This window comes from Ursus arctos, unplaced genomic scaffold, assembly GCF_023065955.2.
Source record: "Ursus arctos isolate Adak ecotype North America unplaced genomic scaffold, UrsArc2.0 scaffold_23, whole genome shotgun sequence".
NCBI lineage: Eukaryota > Metazoa > Chordata > Mammalia > Carnivora > Ursidae > Ursus > Ursus arctos.
In genome coordinates, this window is record NW_026622908.1 from 8,381,744 (window position 1) to 8,400,586 (window position 18,843).

Sequence of the window (18,843 nt, forward strand, 5' to 3'; positions counted from 1 at the left end):
CAGTCAACTGACCTTCAACAGTGGTGCCAAGAACACACCATGGGGAAAGGACAGTCTCTTCAATAAATGGTGTTGGGGAAAACTAGATATCCACAAAAAGGAGGCAAAGTGGACCTTTACCTTACGCCATACATAAAAATTAACTCAAAATGGATAAAAATGTAAATGTAAAACCTGAAATGGTGAAACTCCACGAAGAAAACAGGGGAAAAGCCTCTTGACATTGGTCTGAATAATCACTTCTTGAAGACACCAAGAGCACAGGCAACAGAAACCAAACTAGGTAAGTGGGACCACGGCAAACTATAAGCTTCTGCATAACAAAGGAAACAATCAACAAGATGAAAAGGCAACCTATGGAATGTTAGAAAATACTTCCAAATCATCTATCTGATAAAGAGTTAATATCCAAATATATAGGGAACTCCTTCAACTCAATAGCAAAAAACCGAAATAACTTGAATAAAAATTTAGGCAAGGAACTGAATAGACATTTCTCCAAAAACATATAAATGGCCAAAAGGTATGTGAAAAGGTGCTCAACATCACTAATCACCAGGGAAACGCAAACCAAACCAAAATGAGATATCACTTCACACCTGTTATAGGACGGCTATTATTAAAACAAAGAACAAGTATCGGCGAAGATGTGTAGAAAAGAGAACACGTGTGGACAGTTACTGTGAATGTAAACTGGAGCAACCACTATGGAAATATTATGGAGGTTCCTCAAAAAAATAAAAAATAGGGGTGCCTGGGTGGCACAGTTGGTTAAGCGTCCAACTCTTGGGTTTCAGCTGAGACCCTGACCTCAGGGTGGTGAGACTGAGCCCTGCGTCAGGATTCTCTCTCCCTCTCCCTCTGCTCCTCCTGCCCGTGCTCGCTCGCTTGCTCTAAAATAAATAAATCTTTAAAAAGAACCGTTGATACAGCAATCTTACTTCTGAGTATGTATCCAAAGGAACTGAAATCAGGATCTCAAAGAAACTGCACTCCCACGTTCATGGCAGCATTATTCACAAAGCCAAGACAGGGGTCAAACCTAAATGTCCGCTGACAAACAGATGAAGAAAATGAGGTATATACATAAAGGAATACTATTAAGCCTTAAAAAAGAATGGTACATTGAAGTACTCTGCTTATACCAGCTCCATTAACATTCTATTGGCCATTATGTAAATATATAAAGAGGGGCTAGGAATTTTAGAGAAGGTACAGAAAAGGGACTTCAGTCTTTCCTGTATTGTTAGGATTTTAAAATATCAAAATGGTGTTCATACATTACTAGTGTTAATAAAAAAAATCTGTCAGCAAAGAAATAAAATAAAAAATAAACAATTCGGAAAAAAACTTTAAAAAATAAAATAAAAAATAAAGTTCCAATCCCTATAATTCAAATTTTCTAGTAGTCACATTTAAAAAGGTAGGAAAGATAGAATTAAATTTAATAATGTATTTAACTGAGTATATCCAAAATACTACCATTTAACAGGTAATCCATATAAAACACTGATGAAAAATATATATATTTTTTTTACTTTTCCTAAAGTCCAATATGTATTTTACATTTATCTCAATTTGGAGTAGTCATATTTCAAATGTTCAGTAGCCATATGTGTCTAGAGGATACTGCACTTGATAACAGCACAGGTGTAGACCCTTAACAGAGTCCTATATCAAAACATCAGACACACACACACATGCACACTCGTGTATATTAAAGTAAAACCTTCATTAACCAAAACGAGTGAAGAATGAAAAATTCAAATTGACTGCTTTTGATTGACTTATGTTTGGGGTGGGTTTTTTCCTATATATATATATACACACACATATATATATAATATGTATTATTTATATATTTATATATTATATATATTTATATCTTTTATATACATATTTATATAAATGAAATATATTCCCATATATATCAATTATCTTCCTTTTCTTATTTAGCATAAATAATTATATATTTAATACGTAGTTAAATATATAAACAAGTGAAAAAAAACATTCTATTGGCCAAAGCAGAGAAGTTTACTCTATCCACTGAGAAGCCATGGCATGAGAATGGGTACAGAGGTAAAGACTTGGGAACAATGATCAAATCTGCTACAGGCTGCATGACTTCTTCTATCTGTCCCACGATGCAGACCAGTGGGGGAGGGATAGGAGAATGTCTTACATGTTCGGTCTTAAGTGGTTTAGAGACTTCAAAAATCAAGCTCAAATTTAATTAGAAATAGAACAACACATTTAACAAGTTCATGTTGTACATTTCCCCTCCTCTGCAATGAAGTATAAGAAAAGTTGCAATTTCATTTGTACATATAATTCCAAATTTCATATTTAGGATCCCGGAGAAAGCACCATTTCAAAATATCACTGTAATTAATGCAAGCCCTAAATTTTGGGGGTGAATTCATCAGACTGTATAGTATTAAAAAAGACTTAGCACTGCTCATGTTTTATTTCTTTAAAAAACTATTATAATTTATAGATTTAGGAAGTTTTCAAACATATCAAAATATGAAAATATATACTACCTCATAATGTTGCAAGAGCAATTAGTAACAAGTAACAGGGCATGTCCAAGGCAGAAATGGGAAACAGAAAAATAACCTGGACATCCCTAGCCTTCCCAGGTATATCCTTTTTCTCCCTTGGCAACTTACCCACTTTGAGTGGCACTCTTTCCCTCAGACACCCAGGAGCCTTCTGCTTCCCTTTTAAAATGTGCTCTTTCTAAAACAAAATGTGAAATTCATATGCACTGAAGTAAACATGACTAATAACTTGGGAGTATTACTCTTACGGGGTTATTTGTACCTTTCACCTTAAACTTCAAGAGATAAAATGGAATTCTTAGCACTGGCTAGCAGGTGTCACTGGCAGATCCACTGAGCTCACCTTACAGGAACTGGTAATTTTATCTTTTAGAAACAACAACAGGAGGAGAAATGAGCTCCAGCCAGCCTTGACCAGTTTGGGCTCAACCACCAAGCCAACACCCGTGCAGATGGGCCTAAAGTGTCCAACAGTTACCTCTGCCTCATCATAATGTTAAGCTCTCTGCTCCAGAAGGAGCACAAGCTTCCTAACATAACACCCGATGCACGTATAGGCATATTTTCTAAGTATGCATGTATGACCTTATACCCGCCTCTGCTTGCAATGATAAAGGTCTCCTTCTGAATATTCATCTCAAATCCTAAATAAAAAGAGCTCCCTTACCCCTGCTCAGGGATCACAGCTTTGGAAGTTATTCCCCATGATCTCCTCATTTGCTGCAAAGAAAGATTACTTTGTGTGACAGCTCCACCTGGTGTAGTCTCTATCTGTAACTCACCAAGAAGCCAACTCGCATCAGTTGGCTCACACAGGCAGGAGTGACTTCATCAGTGCCTTTGAGAGCTCATGTTAAATACAGTCGCATTCAGCCTAGGATAACGTCAGCACGGAAGACATGAAACATATAGCATAAACCTACTAATCAGAGTTAACAGTAAGATTTTAACTTAATAGTTCAATTCTTTTCAGCAGGAACATTTTCAACAGTAAAACTACCTCCAAACTGGAAATTGTGTATCTCTTCTCAGTAATGCTACATCCTATGTTTTATCAGCAAAAGCCATTTGAGGAAAAAATACAAAATGTGAGACAAGACCAATGCTTTAAAGCTAGAAAGATTCTGCAATAAATTGAGAAGGGGCTATATACCAGAAGAGGGGTTTAAAAAGCTGGCTTTGCTTTTTAAGCAAAGGAGGAGGCTGGGAAGACAGCAAAGTGAGAGGATCCGAAGCTCACCTCATCCCACAAGTAAAACTAGATTAATAGTCGCATCAGCGTAAATTATCCAGAAAACTACCTGAAGACTGGTAAAAAGCTAGCTTTGTTATTCATAACTGATATTTTCTTAAAACCTACTAAAAACTCTACTTTCAGCAACTAAATAATGGAAACTGAATGCTTTCCTAAGAATACCTGGCTGACTGTGCACAGATCTCATTCTGAAGTACTATACAGAATAAAAGTAAATGTGAGGGAAATCACGTATAGCACAGTTTGCATACAGTCCGAAGTTCTTAAATTCCCTCCATCTTAATTTTAAAAAATCTGAATTCACTCAAGCAAGTTATTTTCTGAAAGTCAACCACAGGAATTATCCTGAAAACAGAGATTTTTGATAATGCACTTTCATCAAAATGTTACATTCCTCTCTTCATATGTATAACATTGAAAAAAAACCTGAACTATAACAAAGCTAAACTAAAAACTGCTTTTGAGTTGCCATTGACAATCTGGCATACAATCGACACAATTAATAATCACAAAAGGCTAAGCTGTGCTTGTATACTGTGGCAAACATCACAGATCGACTATCAAAAAGCCTTTCACAACTCCCTTCTCTTCATGCCTTTCTCTCTTATAGACCCTAGAAAGAAAAAAAAAGACTTGATCTATAATAGCTGCAGTTAGGGATGGCCATCAACACGGTTCTGGGCAGGGAGGGCTGTCCCTTACAAATATGAAGGTAAAGACTTCCCAGGACAAAACCCCTTTCTTTACCTCTTTCTCCTTTTTTCTTCCTGAATGTGGATAGAAGGTTCTGAAATGTTATAGCCCCCTTAACCACAAGACAATAAATACAGACACAAAGGTCTAAACACAGACCACATGGAGAGGTAAAAGGAATCAGGATCCCTGAGTCAACCAATCAGGTCTAGACTGCCCACCTCTGGATTTCTTATTGCATTAGATACATAAAAGCTATCAGATTAAGTCTTAGAGTAGGGTTTTCTATTAGTGCAGCTGAATGTACTTGCAGTGGAGACAAATACAAAATTCTCACATAAAAATCAAAATAAGAGGTATGAAGAAAATCCTTACTAAGTCCTCAACCTAAAAAGAACATCAGTGATAAGCTTGTATTTTTGTTTTCTTTACCTAGAGGGGACAACTAATACAAAAAAGGGGGGGGGGGATTTGACAGCAGAGGAAACTCGAGATTCCAATGCCAAACGAAAGGGAGAAGGGCATGAGTGTAATACCAGACAATGAGGGTCCAATACGCTTTACCTAACATCTCCTATATTTCAATTTCAACTGTCAATGAAGAAAGTAAAGTTCATTTATTGGGCAGAGGAAACTCCAATTCAGTGTTTAAGTCTGAACCTTCAAACTTGGGAAGCTTTCCTCCAGGTCATCAGCAAGAGTTTTATCAACTTCATGTAGAATTTTGAGAAAGTCTTCTATCTGTGAGTCAAACAAAAGAACCAAATAAATAAAAGTAGAAGAAAAGGTGGTTTTAAGATACCGGTTTTTGACCACAAAAATGTTCTACCTATGGTTTCTAAACAGTCCAAAAGAAAAGAAATGTTAACAGATACCCAGATGACAATAGTAGTCATTCCCAAGTAGTCCTCGGAAACATCGACGTGACCAGCCCTTACCGTTTAGTTTTATCTTGAACTACTATTTATACTCCCACTGCTTCCCCTTTAGTGTCCATTACTGAGTTTTATTACCCTCCTCCTTGCTGACATGGCCTCTCACTCCCACATTCCATACTTATTTTCCTAAAAAAGTTCCTATTTTAAAATTGCCTGTAACGGTAGCAAATGTGATGGAATCTGAAGAACCATAAAAACCTACTGATCATTCCTACCCAAGATTCTTATCTTTGCTTAATGTATATACTATTTACTTTCTAACAGTAAGAGGTCAAATAAATTCAGTGTTGACTCCTTTGTCTTAAAATTAGAATCACTACACAGGCTAGTCCCGTGAATTACCCCTCAGTCCTCTATCTGAGGAAGGCACTAAGTCATGTGAATTGTATGCACAATCTTTTTTGACAATGGCCTCAGAGATCAAGCACTTACATAAAAACATACAGTAATCCCCTAAAACTCAGCCACCTATATATTTACTCATACTCACCACTGGACTATAAAAAGGAAGAAGGTTTTGAAATGCACAGGAACACTTCTGTTTGCTTAACTGGCCCTCCTTTAGTCCCTGAGCCACAGTCTCCTAAAACAAGCAAACAAAGATTTAATGTCAAAAAAGGAAAATTTCTGAAGCTTAATCTGATTAATAAATACAAATCAGTATAGGTAATTCCCTACTGATCCTACAGGCATTTCAAATGTCTCTAACCGAGCCCAGCACCATTCCTCCTTATGTAACCCAAACACTGTTCCACTGTAGTCCTTATTTTAGGGAAAGGCACTACCACCCACCGCACGGCTACACAAAGCAGTAACCTGAGATATGGCCAAGATTCTTCCTCCTCTGCTGCTGCTGCTGACCCCTCCTCCTAAGAGTTTAATTCTACTCTACTAAGGCTCTCTCATCCCACCTCTTCTTTCCATCCTCCATCCACCCTTCCACTGTTTGGGGTCTAATTTTTCAAATTACTCTTGAAGATTACATCCACAAGAGCCTGTTGGTTGGTCTGCAAGCCTCCAGCCTCAACGCTCTCTAATCCTCTCTCTTGCTTTTAGAGTAATCTTTCTAAACAGATCATCTCACTTGATCCTTAAAACGAAAACCGTCAGTAGCTCCCCAGTCCTCAAGATTGAATCCATACTCCATTAGGTTAAGTACATAAGAATTTTCATGATTTATTCTCAGTCCACCTTCCTTCTATATTCCTGTCACTTAAAAATAAACATCCCTCCAAAAACAAAAAGCACGCACAAAGGTGACAGCAAACAATGGGAATGAATATGCAAAAGATAATTATTGCCCAAAGAGTTCGTGTAAAAAATCAAAATAGATAAATTTATAAAGCAGGAAGCACAAATAATATACAAATATATGGGGGTGCCCAGGTGGCTCAGTGGGTTAAGCATCCGCCTTCGGTCCAGGTCATGATCCCAGGGTCCTGGGATTGAGCCCCATGTTGGGCTTCCTGCTCAGCAGGACGTCTGCTTCTCTCTCTCTCTCTCTCCCCTTCTCCCACCAAACCCGGCTCGAGCACTATCAAATAAAGAAATAAAATCTAAAAGAAAAAAAAAACACAAAAATACAAATAAAAATAAGGTACAATTTCTCACCTACTAAACTTGATTTGATATAAAAATTGTAATACCCGATAGTAAGACTCCTGTAAAGCCAACATTTTCACATTAACACATCTGGGCAATATGCAGCCATCAAGCCTCCGCCATCTTCACTTGTACAACGCCAAGCCCAGTAACCTAACTTCCAAAAATCTAAGCTCAAGTAACAACCCCTATCTAGAAAAGCAGAATAGCTGACCAAAAAAACAAATTACCAGAATAACTGAAACCTCTTTTAAGAAATCTTCTTCTTAAAAAAATGCAATCAATGTGCATATAGTCTTCATAGTTATACTTATATTTTTTTCTAAAATATATGGATAGAAAGTATGCTCAAAGAAAGAATATGCCAACAATCCTGAGCACATTCAGGGAGAACTTCCCCTAACACAAGTCTGCAGTAAATTATGAAAACTGATTTTTTTTGACAAATTGGGTGTTAAACAAACTGGCTCTCAGTGAAATGTCTTTCAGTAAATTTAGAGTCTGGAAAAGGGCTCATGACATAATGTTTAGTGAAAAGAGCAGTCTATAACATTCTATATACTGGATTTTAAGTATGTGAAAAACACATATATAAACATACAAAACCATATCAGTTGCTACGTTAAGATTACAAAGTTACAGTAATAACTTTTTTCTTTCTCTATTTCCCCAAATTTATGTAACATAGTTATATTATTTTATTTATTTATTTTAAAGATTTTATTTATTTATTTGAGAAAGAGCAAGCAAGAAAGCACAAGCAGGGGGAGCGGCAGAAGGAGAGGGAGGAGACCCCCACTGAGCAGGGAGCCCAATGTGGGGCTCGATCCCAGGACCCCAGGATCATGACCTGAGCCGAAGGCAGACACTTAACTGACTGAACCACCCAGATGCCCCATTACACTACTTTTATATTAAAATATAATAATACAGTGATAATAAATTTTGGAGCATTAAGCAATCCATACTTTCTTTTGCTGAAGAAACCATCAATAGTTCTTTCCTACCTTTGTTAAAACCTGAAAAATATTTGAAAGAAATTCACATGAAATATCCTTTAAGATTTTCAAGTGGAAATCATCTTGGGTTAAGTCAGGCTTTTTTGTTTCTTCTGCATTAGAATCTGCCGAGTTCTCTGGTTTCTTCTGACAGTGTTCCATGTTTTGTAAGACACGAATCAGGCTGTCAATTAGAGGAAGATCTAGTGTACAAACAGATTGAGAAACACAGAATTAGCCAGTTAAATTTGGTCTTTCCTCCTTTTGTTGACTGACTCATTCATTCATTCAAAAGTACTGAACAACTTACTAGTGGCTGGACAGTTTACTTTAGACACCACGGATATGACGGCAAACAAGATCACTGAGGCCTCAGCCTTCAAGAGGCTCACATTTTCAAACTCTCAAATAAACTAATGAATAAAACAGATCATCTCAGCTTTGAGTGAGTTCTATCTACGAAGGAAAGTAAAGGGGAGTATAATAAAGCAGCCGGCAGGGGAAGCTCTCTGAGATGAGAACTCCAGGAGAAGCAGCAATGCAAAGAGCCCAGGAAAATGTTTCAGGCAGAGGGAACAATAAATGCAAAAAGCCTCAAAGAGGAAACGGTCTGAGGAACAAAAAGGCCACTGAAGCAAGGGGGAAGGAGGGCACAAGACAAGTTTAGACATCTGGGCAAGAGTCCTATCACCCAGTGCCTTAGAGGCCACAGTGAGAAAGAATGTGAATTTTAAACGTTACCATCAACATCTTAAACAAGGCTTTTAAATTACGTATCTCTTTAAGTTAAATTTCAAAAACAGTATGATTTCTTAAAAGACTGAATAATCATTTTAACTAGGCTGTAATAAAAACTGAACATAAAACTAAAGCTCAGACTCAAAATATATTTTATAACCTGAACATGTTGAAGGGTGTCTCACTTTGATTCAACCACTGATTCTAACCCTACCATGTCTGCATCACAATTACAAATCCAGGAAACAAGATTTTCTATAGCACTGAATCCAGTATATTGATTTTAAACAATCTAACCTCACTTCCAGATTTAGGGCATTTGTAGTACATGAAAATGACATTTTTAAAAAATTAAGGAAATCAAAAAGTAGGGAAATCATATCCCTTATTTCTCAACTCAATGTCACCTCTTCAGAGCATTCAGCCTGCAGTACTGCTTTGCTATATTCCCCTTGGATTTATTCCCACTCTCTTCCTTGTGTTGTCACTAAGTCTTAACTCTAACACTCGGTTCTTTACTCCATGATGTCCCCGTAGGTCACATCAATCTACACTATACCGTTCTTCTCTCTTTCCCATCCCCAGCCCCTAACTCTGCAAAGCCCTTATTCAAGGCTTAGGGCAGGATGAGTGGGTGAGGGCTATTTCATGGCTTCGAGTTCAAAGACCATCTTTACGCTTTCTCCCCCAAACATAAAAATCACACATAAAGTTTCAGGGAATTGAGGGGTGGGGGAGATAAAAAAAAAACACCCAGTCCCATAACATCTAGAAAGATGTGTTCCTAATATTGCAAATAAAAACTGATGATTTTCAACAGAAAGCACATATATACAAGGAGGTTAGAAAGAGCATCGGGGCTCAAAGTCAGCATTTCCTCTTCCTTTCAGAAATCACTACCAAAAAAAAAAGAATATAAGCAACAAAAAAACAGATGCCAGTTTAGATCAAATTAGGAGAGAGCAGAAACCTCAAACACAAGGCAAGCGGAAATGGCGTCAGAGTGGTATCAGTCAAGCAGAAGGTACAGGAGGAAGTGACGAAAGGATGCCCGAGGTTGCACGTCTGAGAAAGGGTCAGAAAAGCCCGTTTCTTTAAGGTAAAGCACATACTCTGTGGTGCAAATCCAGAATCCCTTGTTTGCAAGAGCAGCAATGGAATGTGCAAGATAGCAGCTGGAACTCCCCTGGGGGTTCTAAGAAACAGAGGAAGAGGGGGTAAATGAGTAATCCCAGAGACAGGCTATATTTGCAGGAAGCAAATGGCAAGGGGAAAGGCAAGACTTCACCACAGCCATCTGTCACAAGGTAAAAAGAGCTGGAAGACTCACGGACCCAACTCCTGTTAGCCCAGAAGACAGCCTTAGCTGCTCTCCTATGTGAACTTCCTGCAAACGGCTAGTCCAGGAAAAACTCAAGTCATTCAAAGGTGAGTCAGCAAAAGGAAACTAGCATAGGAGAAACACAAAGACACTTAAAAGAAAAAAGAAAAGGAACAAGGAAAAAAAAAAGAAAGATGAAGAGTACTCACCAAAAGAAGCTGACATGAAGCTTATGTATATTAAGATCATACTTAGTCGTAAGTTTTAACAACATGTTATCAAGCACAGAGCAGACATAGAAGGGCTCAGACTAAGAAATGAATGACATCAAGCGAGGAAACCTGAGCTGGCAGAACTCAAGGAAGATGTTAAAAGAAAAATTCAAGGGGCGCCTGGGTGGCTCAGTCATTAGGCGTCTGCCTTCGGCTCAGGGCGTGATCCCAGGGTCCTGGGATCCAGCCCTGTATCAGGCTCCCTGCTCAGCAGGAAGCCTGCTTCTCCCTCTCCCACTCTGCCTGCTTGTGTTCCCTCTCTCACTGTATCTCTCTCTGTCAAATAAATAAAATGTTTAAAAAAAAAAACTCTTAATAAAATAGGAATAGATTAATTTCTCCTTAAATGGTAAAACGTAAATAGTAGTATCATGACTAATGGTGAAACACTAGAACCATTTCCAATAAAGTCAGAAACAAGTTAAATATGTTTTCTACCACCAGAGGCACAAGGTAACCCACTAAATAAGAGCAAGAAATCAGAGGCAGAAAAATGATAAAACATATCTAACTTAAATCCAAAGCAGTATCAGATAAAACCCAAGATTATCACAGCAACAACTATTAAAAATAGTAAGAGAATTCAGTAAGGTTACTACTGGATGCAAAATTAATATAGAGAAATTAATAACCTTCATACATTCCAACAGCAATAATTATGGAAAAAAAGATGTCACAGATAATAGCAACCCAAAAGATAAAATAACTATGAATAAGTCTAATAGAGATATGCAAGATCTATATGAAGAAAATCATACATTACTGAGAACATAAAATAAGACTTGAACAAATGGAAAAGTGTAACATGTTCTTGGACACTATAAATTTAATGTGATCCCAATAAAAATATCAGGAAGATTTTTGTTTTCGTAACTTGTTAATCAAATTCAGTATTAAACAAGAATAATGGTGAAAACCATTCTGAAAAATGAGGGTGAAAGGGGACTACCCTTACTCAATATTAAAACATTTAAAAACTATGGCTACTGATATATGAGTAGGGCAACAGGAAGGAATAAAATATATAGGGAAACTCAGAACGTAGTAACTGATAAAATTTCAAATCACTGTGGATAAACTGGTTATTCACTAAATGATGCTAAGACAACTGAGTAGCCATCTGGAAAAAAAGCTGAAACCATACTCACATGTAACACCTGGATAAATTCTAGATGGATCCTGGATCTAACAGCAGTCATAAAAAAAAATTATTTACATACGTAAACATTCATATTATACTTCTAAATGAGAAAAGTTGCCTAAAAGCAAGACATAAAGATATATATGCATGTGAGCATATAGTAATTATTTCTGGATGGTGGGATTACAAGTGCTATGCTTCCTTTTATAAATTTTGCCAATTTTTTGTATTAAGCATGCAACAGTTTTGTAATCAGGGGAATAAAAGCACTAAGAAAGAAACCAAGAAACCAACCAACCACAAGAACAATAATCACAAGCCTGAGCTTTAAAATCTGACGGACTAGAATAGAATTTACCTTAGTGAACTAGAATGGTACTTGCCTTCTTCCATCTTAAGATACTCCTGTTCAGCCCGTGACACATAGATGGCAGACAACACTGAATAAACAGAAGCTAGCACTGTTTTCTGTTCTTGGAGTATGATGGGTGGATCATCAGACTGGCAAAATTCATGGCAGACCAGGTCAAAAAGTAAATTCCAAGTGTCTTTTCCAGTATCAGGACACTGTACTTCATAAAAATGATAAAGCAAATAGTAATATAAAAACAGAAAACAATTCAGTGAGTAACTCCAGTGCTTCCCTATAAAACACCTTACCAATTGCTTGAATTCCATCGTCCACTGTGGTGAGCAGCTGTAAGGTATGCATGTAAACATCGAGCCCTTCTGGATTTTCGGAACTATATACAAAAAGCAAAAACAGTGAATCAACAACTCTATGGGATGGCAATCATTCACTCATTCAACAAATACTTATCACTCTGTACTAGTCACTGCCCCAGGTGCTGAGGATAAATCAGGGAACACGACAAAGCCTCGGTGGTCACCAGAGCTTACATTTTAATGGGGAAAACAGTCAAAAAACAAAGAAATAATATGGAATATAATCAATACACAAGAACAAGAAGTCAAAGTGTTTTCTTGGCCCTGTCCCACAAAAGCAACAATGCAGAAACCTTCTAGGTGATACTTCCTCATTCTGGCACACTTGAATAATCGGATGAAAAATGACTAAAACATTTATATAACGAATGAAAGGCCCACTGCCACTAGCACTGACAGTAAAAACGTTATCAAAACTTCACAACTCCCCTAGCTCCCTTAGCTGAGAATACTAAAACCACGTAAAGCCTAATTTTTGTGATCAACAGCTTGATTTCTAGAAACTCACCATCTTAGTTCTTCAAACAGTTAAGTAAAAAAAAAATAGTGAACGATAAAAAAGATGGTTCAGCAAATACTTCAGTACCTACTATTTTCAGGCACTATGTTAGTGGCTGGGAAAACAGAGATGTGTAAAACACTGTTTCTATGTTCATGAAGTTTACAATCTAAAGGAAAGAAGAGAATTAAAGGGAAATTATGATAAAGTGATATGAATGTAATACTAAAAGAAGTCCAAGGTGCTAGAGGACCACACGGCAAGCAGACTTAATGAAGTCTGGAGAGTCAGGGAAGGTATCTTAAGACAATTGATGTTTATGCACAGACCCGCAGGAAAAGTGTTTGAGGTGAAAGAGACATGAAATACAAAGGCTTGGAGGCAAAAGAGCTTGGTTTCAATGATGAAAGAAATTTCACATGGTTGAAACACATAGCATAAATAATAAGGATGGAGAAGCACTAGATCCTTGTAAGCCATGCTTTAAAAAAAATCTGGACCTCGTCCTAAGGAAGGCCATGGAAGAGACTGAAGCATGAACGTGAGATGATAGCATGTGCTTTGGAAAGAAGGCTCTACAGCCCAGGCTTGGAACGAGCAGCCTTGACGTAGGGAACTCGGGTGAGAAAGTGCCGCAGTTGTCTAGGTGAGAGAAAGTGGTGGGGTGATGGCATGGATGGAATCCCAGGAAAAGTCAGGAACGAGTTCTGGGAGGTTGACTGGCCATGGAAAAAGAGCAGGATGGGGAGGAAAAGTCAGTAATGACTTCCACATCATCCAAATGGGACAGTGACTGCATCATTCACTGAGACTCAGAACAGTGAAGAAGCAGTTTGGAGGAAGAGGAGGAGATTAATCCTCACTTGGATAAAGGACATAGAATTCACAGACCTTACAATGGGTTATTAAGCACGAAGAGTAAACAATTAATCATTAAGCAGATCAATTCACAAGTTAATTTTCTAGTGACTAGCAAGAAAGTTTCAATGATCTACAACACCTAGTAATCACTCTTGGCAAGACATCAGAGCCCAAAACTCAGTCACTTATCCAAGACTGACATATATACAAAAGAAGCAAAACAAATGATGTCTGACATTAACCGAAAAAGTTGTTAAATGTTTGATGGAAAACAAAACACAAGAAAATCTTTTCTATTTGACTTAAATTACACACACAAAATTGCAGAGAATTTTAAGATCATAACCATAATTAACGCTGGAAAATAGCCTATCACTAAGTAATATTAGAATAGGTACTTGTAACCATTATGACTTTTGAAAAGAGCAAAGGCACTGTCATCACAAATATTAGTAGTGAATCTGACTTGACAAAGATTTGATGGGATGTTATTCATCCTGTTGAAAAGAAACTAAAACCTACATCTAAGTATATTTCTAGCAATTGGATTTTCCCAGAATATTCTGCACAAAAGAGCTCACTTACCGTACTTGTTTGGCAGCTTCGAGTACACAGGGCACAATCTTAAACACTGGCTGCTCTTCAGAATCTTCCTGGGGTGGGTCCAGAGGCTGAACAGCCCCATGTCTAATCCATTCCAACATTAGCTTCTCATCCAGATCAAAAAGCTTGTCCACAACCTCCCCCACCTTGACCAGCAAGTCAACTGCAGACAATAAAACAGATATTGAAATGAGAAACATTTTAAGAGCAGTAAGGTTAATCAAAATTCCTAAAGCTATTCCAAGAAAACCAAATCTTGCCAAAGCATTACTTATTCAGAGGGCTATTTATTCACCTTCCTTGTTTAAATTTGCTTGTCTTCCTTCATTTTTAAATGAGGACTTGTAGGTATCCTGGCAGCTTAACAAGAAATTTTGTTTCTTGAATCAAAATACTTTCTTACCTTAGACTTAACGCTTTTTATTTTTATTTATTTTTTATTTTTTTAAAGATTTTATTTATTTATTTGACAGAGAGAGACACAGAGAGAGAGGGAACACCAGCAGGGGGAGAGAGAGAGGGAGAAGCAGGCTTCCCGCTGAGCAGAGAGCCTGATGCGGGGCTCGATCCCAGGACCCTGGGATCATGACCTGAGACAAAGGCAGATGCTTAACAACTGAGCCACCCAGACGCCCCTTAACGCTTTTTTAAAGCAACCTCCAGAAATAGTTACATGGTTTCCTAACAATTATATATAACCAAAATTTTTCCTAGATTATGTGGTGACTTACCATTTGTTGAACTTGACATAATGAAACAAATGCTATCATAAATAGCTGGATATTCCCGGATTCTTTCAACCCAGACACTGGCCACTTCTGTCTGGGAAAGACAAGTAAGCAATAACCTACAAGATAAACATGAGCTTAGTATCTATGTTTGAAAAACAGTAAAGGAAATTCAAGAATGAAGAATTAACTCTGTTGTCCTAGATTCCTGTATGAGTGAATATATGGAATCCATAGAAAGGAGAAAGCATACCGGCTTGTTTCCAGAAGAGTAGGAGGGTCTGAATCATACAAACAGTGCAACAATACCTGTCTGTAAAAACAAAAAAGTTAACCCAATACACGTCACTTCTCTCATTTCAAACATGTAGGTAGAGTTTTCGTTTAATTTTTTCAACATTTCATTGTGAAATATAGCATATATACAAGAAAGCCTATAGATATATATATATTTACACTTAATGAATAATTATCAAGCAAACACATATTTACAGAAAAACAGAACAGTGCTATATCTCCGTAGCCCTTGTGTGTCCCTTCCAAATCACAATTCTCTTTCCCACCTAGAAATGTCTACTACCTGGACTTCTCCAGCAATTATTTCTTTGTTTACTCTATAGTTTTATTATTCCATATATTTTGGCTTTGAATTTTATGTGTAAAAATTATACTGTATATATTCTTTTGCGTCTTAGTTCTTTTGCTCAATACCAGGTCTTAAAGATCTACCCATGTTTTCCCATGTTTGATTCATTGCTACAGAACATTCCATCATATAAACATAAAACAATTTATTTTTCCAGCCTACTCCTGGTGGATATGTGGGTTGATTCTAACTGGGGCCATTTCAAGCAATGCTCCTCTAATACTTTTTGGCTGATATACGTGTGCACGGTTTATCTTACCACATACATATGAGTGGGATCGTTTGATCACAGCATCTGCATTGCCCATCTTCCAGTTTAACAATATAATGCCTAACTTCTCTAAAGTGGCTGGACAAATTTATATCTCATCACCAATGCAAATTGTTCCATATTAATTTTAACATGACTCATTCTTAGATTTTTGATAGGGACCACTAGAGACCTAATATAATCCTGGGTCATTTACTCCATGAATGACTGTTAAATTACTGAGGAAAAAAGACCTTAAACTAGGAGCTTAAAGTCACTCCACACATAGAAGAGGTAATTACCTCTATTTTAGAGACCCAGATATTTAAATCCTGTGATAAACCCTCACAGTCCTAGCTGACAATAACCACTCAGAACACTTTTCTTAATTTATTGTGGGCACAAATTTCTTTGAAATTCTGATTAACAGCCATGAACTCTCTTGGCTAGAAAATGAATACATTCACAAAATTTAGCATGTAATTCCAGGGTGTTCTCAGATCTCTTAAAGTAACCACTAGGGTCTCCACCACTAAAAAATCCTCTGCCTAAAATTTTCCCATATGTAAAACAGAACTAGCCTCCGAGCGAAAATATGAAAGCCTTTGAATCACAGAGGCAACCCTGTACCTTCTAGTCTGTCGATCAGCCCTATCCCCTGATCTTAGGCAAGAGTTCTCAGGGTAACCCTGGTCACTAAATCTAGTTTTTCCAGACTCTAGCTCTCTGAGCCCTTGGATTCCCTGAGCCTAAATTATTTGGGACTCTGGTCAGGGGCCCCATCGCCAAGTTTTGCCCCTCTGGGTCTTTTCTTATCGGGCTTACCACCTACTAATGGTTTGTCCTTTTGCTACCAATAAAGAAACAGGCCTAAATCCTCAATCATGCCCATAAAAACTGTGAAAGCCCCTAGCTACCATCAATATACAATGAAGTTCGTAGAGACTTCATCAGGAGAAAGGGCATACTACATTTCACAAAATGTTCCTATATCTCCTACGTATTAGGATTTCCTTAGGGATATGAAATATTAATTTATTTTGTAAAAATTCTTATATAGTAAAACTTACCCAAGATTTTTATCACTGCTGATGGACACACATATCTCCTGGAAACAGGCCATATTACCTAAAATTCCCACACAGATTTCCTGCCAAATCAAATGTCACAGGTCATAGGTCACAATGTCTTGAAGATAAAAGACACATACAAAAATAACTACTTGAAAAAAAACTTTCACTGAGTTAATTATGGGGGAAGAAGAGAAGAGAGGAGGTAGCATATAGAAGTACACTGCCTGTACCCTAATCTTGACAAGTTTACAGCATTTGACATGGGATGAACAACACAAGAAAAAGAAATATCAAAGAAGAATCAAAGAAGAAATCTTATGGATGAACTCAGTCTTAAATGGTTAGTAGGATTTAGACATGCAAACAAGAAGAAAGACATTCAGACAAGTGGCAAAGTATCAGCAAAGGCAGGAAGGGAACAGTGCACATGGCTGATACACTAAACTCTAAAGAAAGCAGCCTGGCTATTGCACAACATTGGTGAAGAGCATGGGATAAATACAGCAGGTAAAAAGAATCAGGATTAAGGGACCTGAATGCCATGTTGAAGAGATTAGATTTAATCTAGGAGGTCACGTGCATCCCTAAAGATCAAGGAAGGGGGGCAGCATACTGCAATGTTATTTTAGGAAGATTATGTCGGCAGCAAAATGCATAGTGCATGATAGTGAAAAATGTTAAAGGATGTTAATAACCTTGGTAATAACAGCCGATGTTTACTTAGCATGTAGGCCCAGGCACTACTCCAAGCACTTTCCATGTATTATTATTTATATAATAATTTCTGAGGCAGATACCGTTATCATCCCCATTTTTCAGATGAGGGGGAACTAAAGCACAGAGCAGTTAAGCAACCTGCCAGGATCTCCGACTAGGCAACAGCAGAGCCACAGAGCCTGAGCATTTAACAACTACTGCATCTCAGTAATCCAGGTACACGGAGATGAGGGAGGTGACGGCAGGCATGGAAAGGGAGGAAGCTGAGAAAGACTCAAGGTGAAAGCAAAACAATCTGACGGGAGGCAAAGGGAGAAGGCAGTTGAACCTCACTCCTAGGTTTCCAGTTTCTTCATTTCTCCAGTCGGAGCTATTGGTCCCACTGACAAGAAAATTGGAAAAGAAAGTGTAGGAAAGGACACAGAGCTCAGTTAGGCAGTTAGTTTCCAAACGAGCTGGAACGTAAGACTCATTTGGGCAGGGAACATGTTAAAAATGCAGATTTCTGAGTGCCATCTCAGAGCTACTGAATCAGATCTCCAGGGCAGGGCCTGGGAGGCTACCAAACACGGTGTGTTCGTCACTGAGCCAAGACATACATGGAATTCTGGACTGGAAAAGGCAGCGTGCAAGTACAGAACGCCTGAGCCAAACTGAAGATGTGGCACCAGAAATCAAAAGGAAGGGCGCAGCTTTGATCCCACAGGCACAGACTCACAACTTGAAGGTGGAAAGAGTGGAGGAGCTAAGGAAATGAATTTAAAGAGGATGAGGGACCTCGGTCTGCAGCTTAGAAGGAGTTCACATGCCGTGTAGGAAGAAAGAAAAAAGCCAATAAAAGTGACAAAGAAGTGACTGAAGAGGTCAGAGACCGGGAGAGTGAGGTGGCCCCAAAGCTACAGAAAGAGAAAGTTTCAATAAAATGAGGGTTGTCAGATGCTGGGAAAAGATTAAAGGAGAACAGAAGCAGCAGAGAGACACATACATTTCCTTACAAATTAAAGGGAGAATATGACTGGTCTTCCAATCAAAGACGTTTCTCATTTTGGCTGCTAGCCGGAACGGCTGAGAGAACTTTAAAAGCTGTGTGGAGTCTCACACTTGGAGATTCAACTGATCTAGGTAGAGCCTAACTCAGGATTTTTAAAAGGTCCCAAGGGCAAAGCTTCTCAAAATGTGGGCCCCGGTCCAGAGCACTCGCATCACCGGGGAACT

At 38.0% G+C, this 18,843-nt stretch overlaps 1 protein-coding gene across 1 annotated transcript in view; it reads right to left on the reverse strand.

The window, feature by feature from the left end:
* Positions 1–1,943: 1,943 nt before the first annotated feature.
* SAAL1 (serum amyloid A like 1) overlaps positions 1,944–18,843 on the reverse strand; it is a 28,610-nt gene continuing 11,710 nt past the window's right edge. Inside the window, exons 4-12 of the mRNA XM_026487238.4 lie at positions 16,909–16,988; positions 15,196–15,255; positions 14,946–15,061; positions 14,197–14,377; positions 12,186–12,268; positions 11,909–12,097; positions 8,063–8,256; positions 5,944–6,036; positions 1,944–5,256 (exon numbers count right to left, since the gene is read on the reverse strand). Of these exons, the coding sequence (XP_026343023.1) occupies positions 5,164–5,256; positions 5,944–6,036; positions 8,063–8,256; positions 11,909–12,097; positions 12,186–12,268; positions 14,197–14,377; positions 14,946–15,061; positions 15,196–15,255; positions 16,909–16,988 (1,089 nt within the window). The 3' untranslated portion in view covers positions 1,944–5,163. The remainder of the gene's footprint in view (positions 5,257–5,943; positions 6,037–8,062; positions 8,257–11,908; positions 12,098–12,185; positions 12,269–14,196; positions 14,378–14,945; positions 15,062–15,195; positions 15,256–16,908; positions 16,989–18,843) is intronic.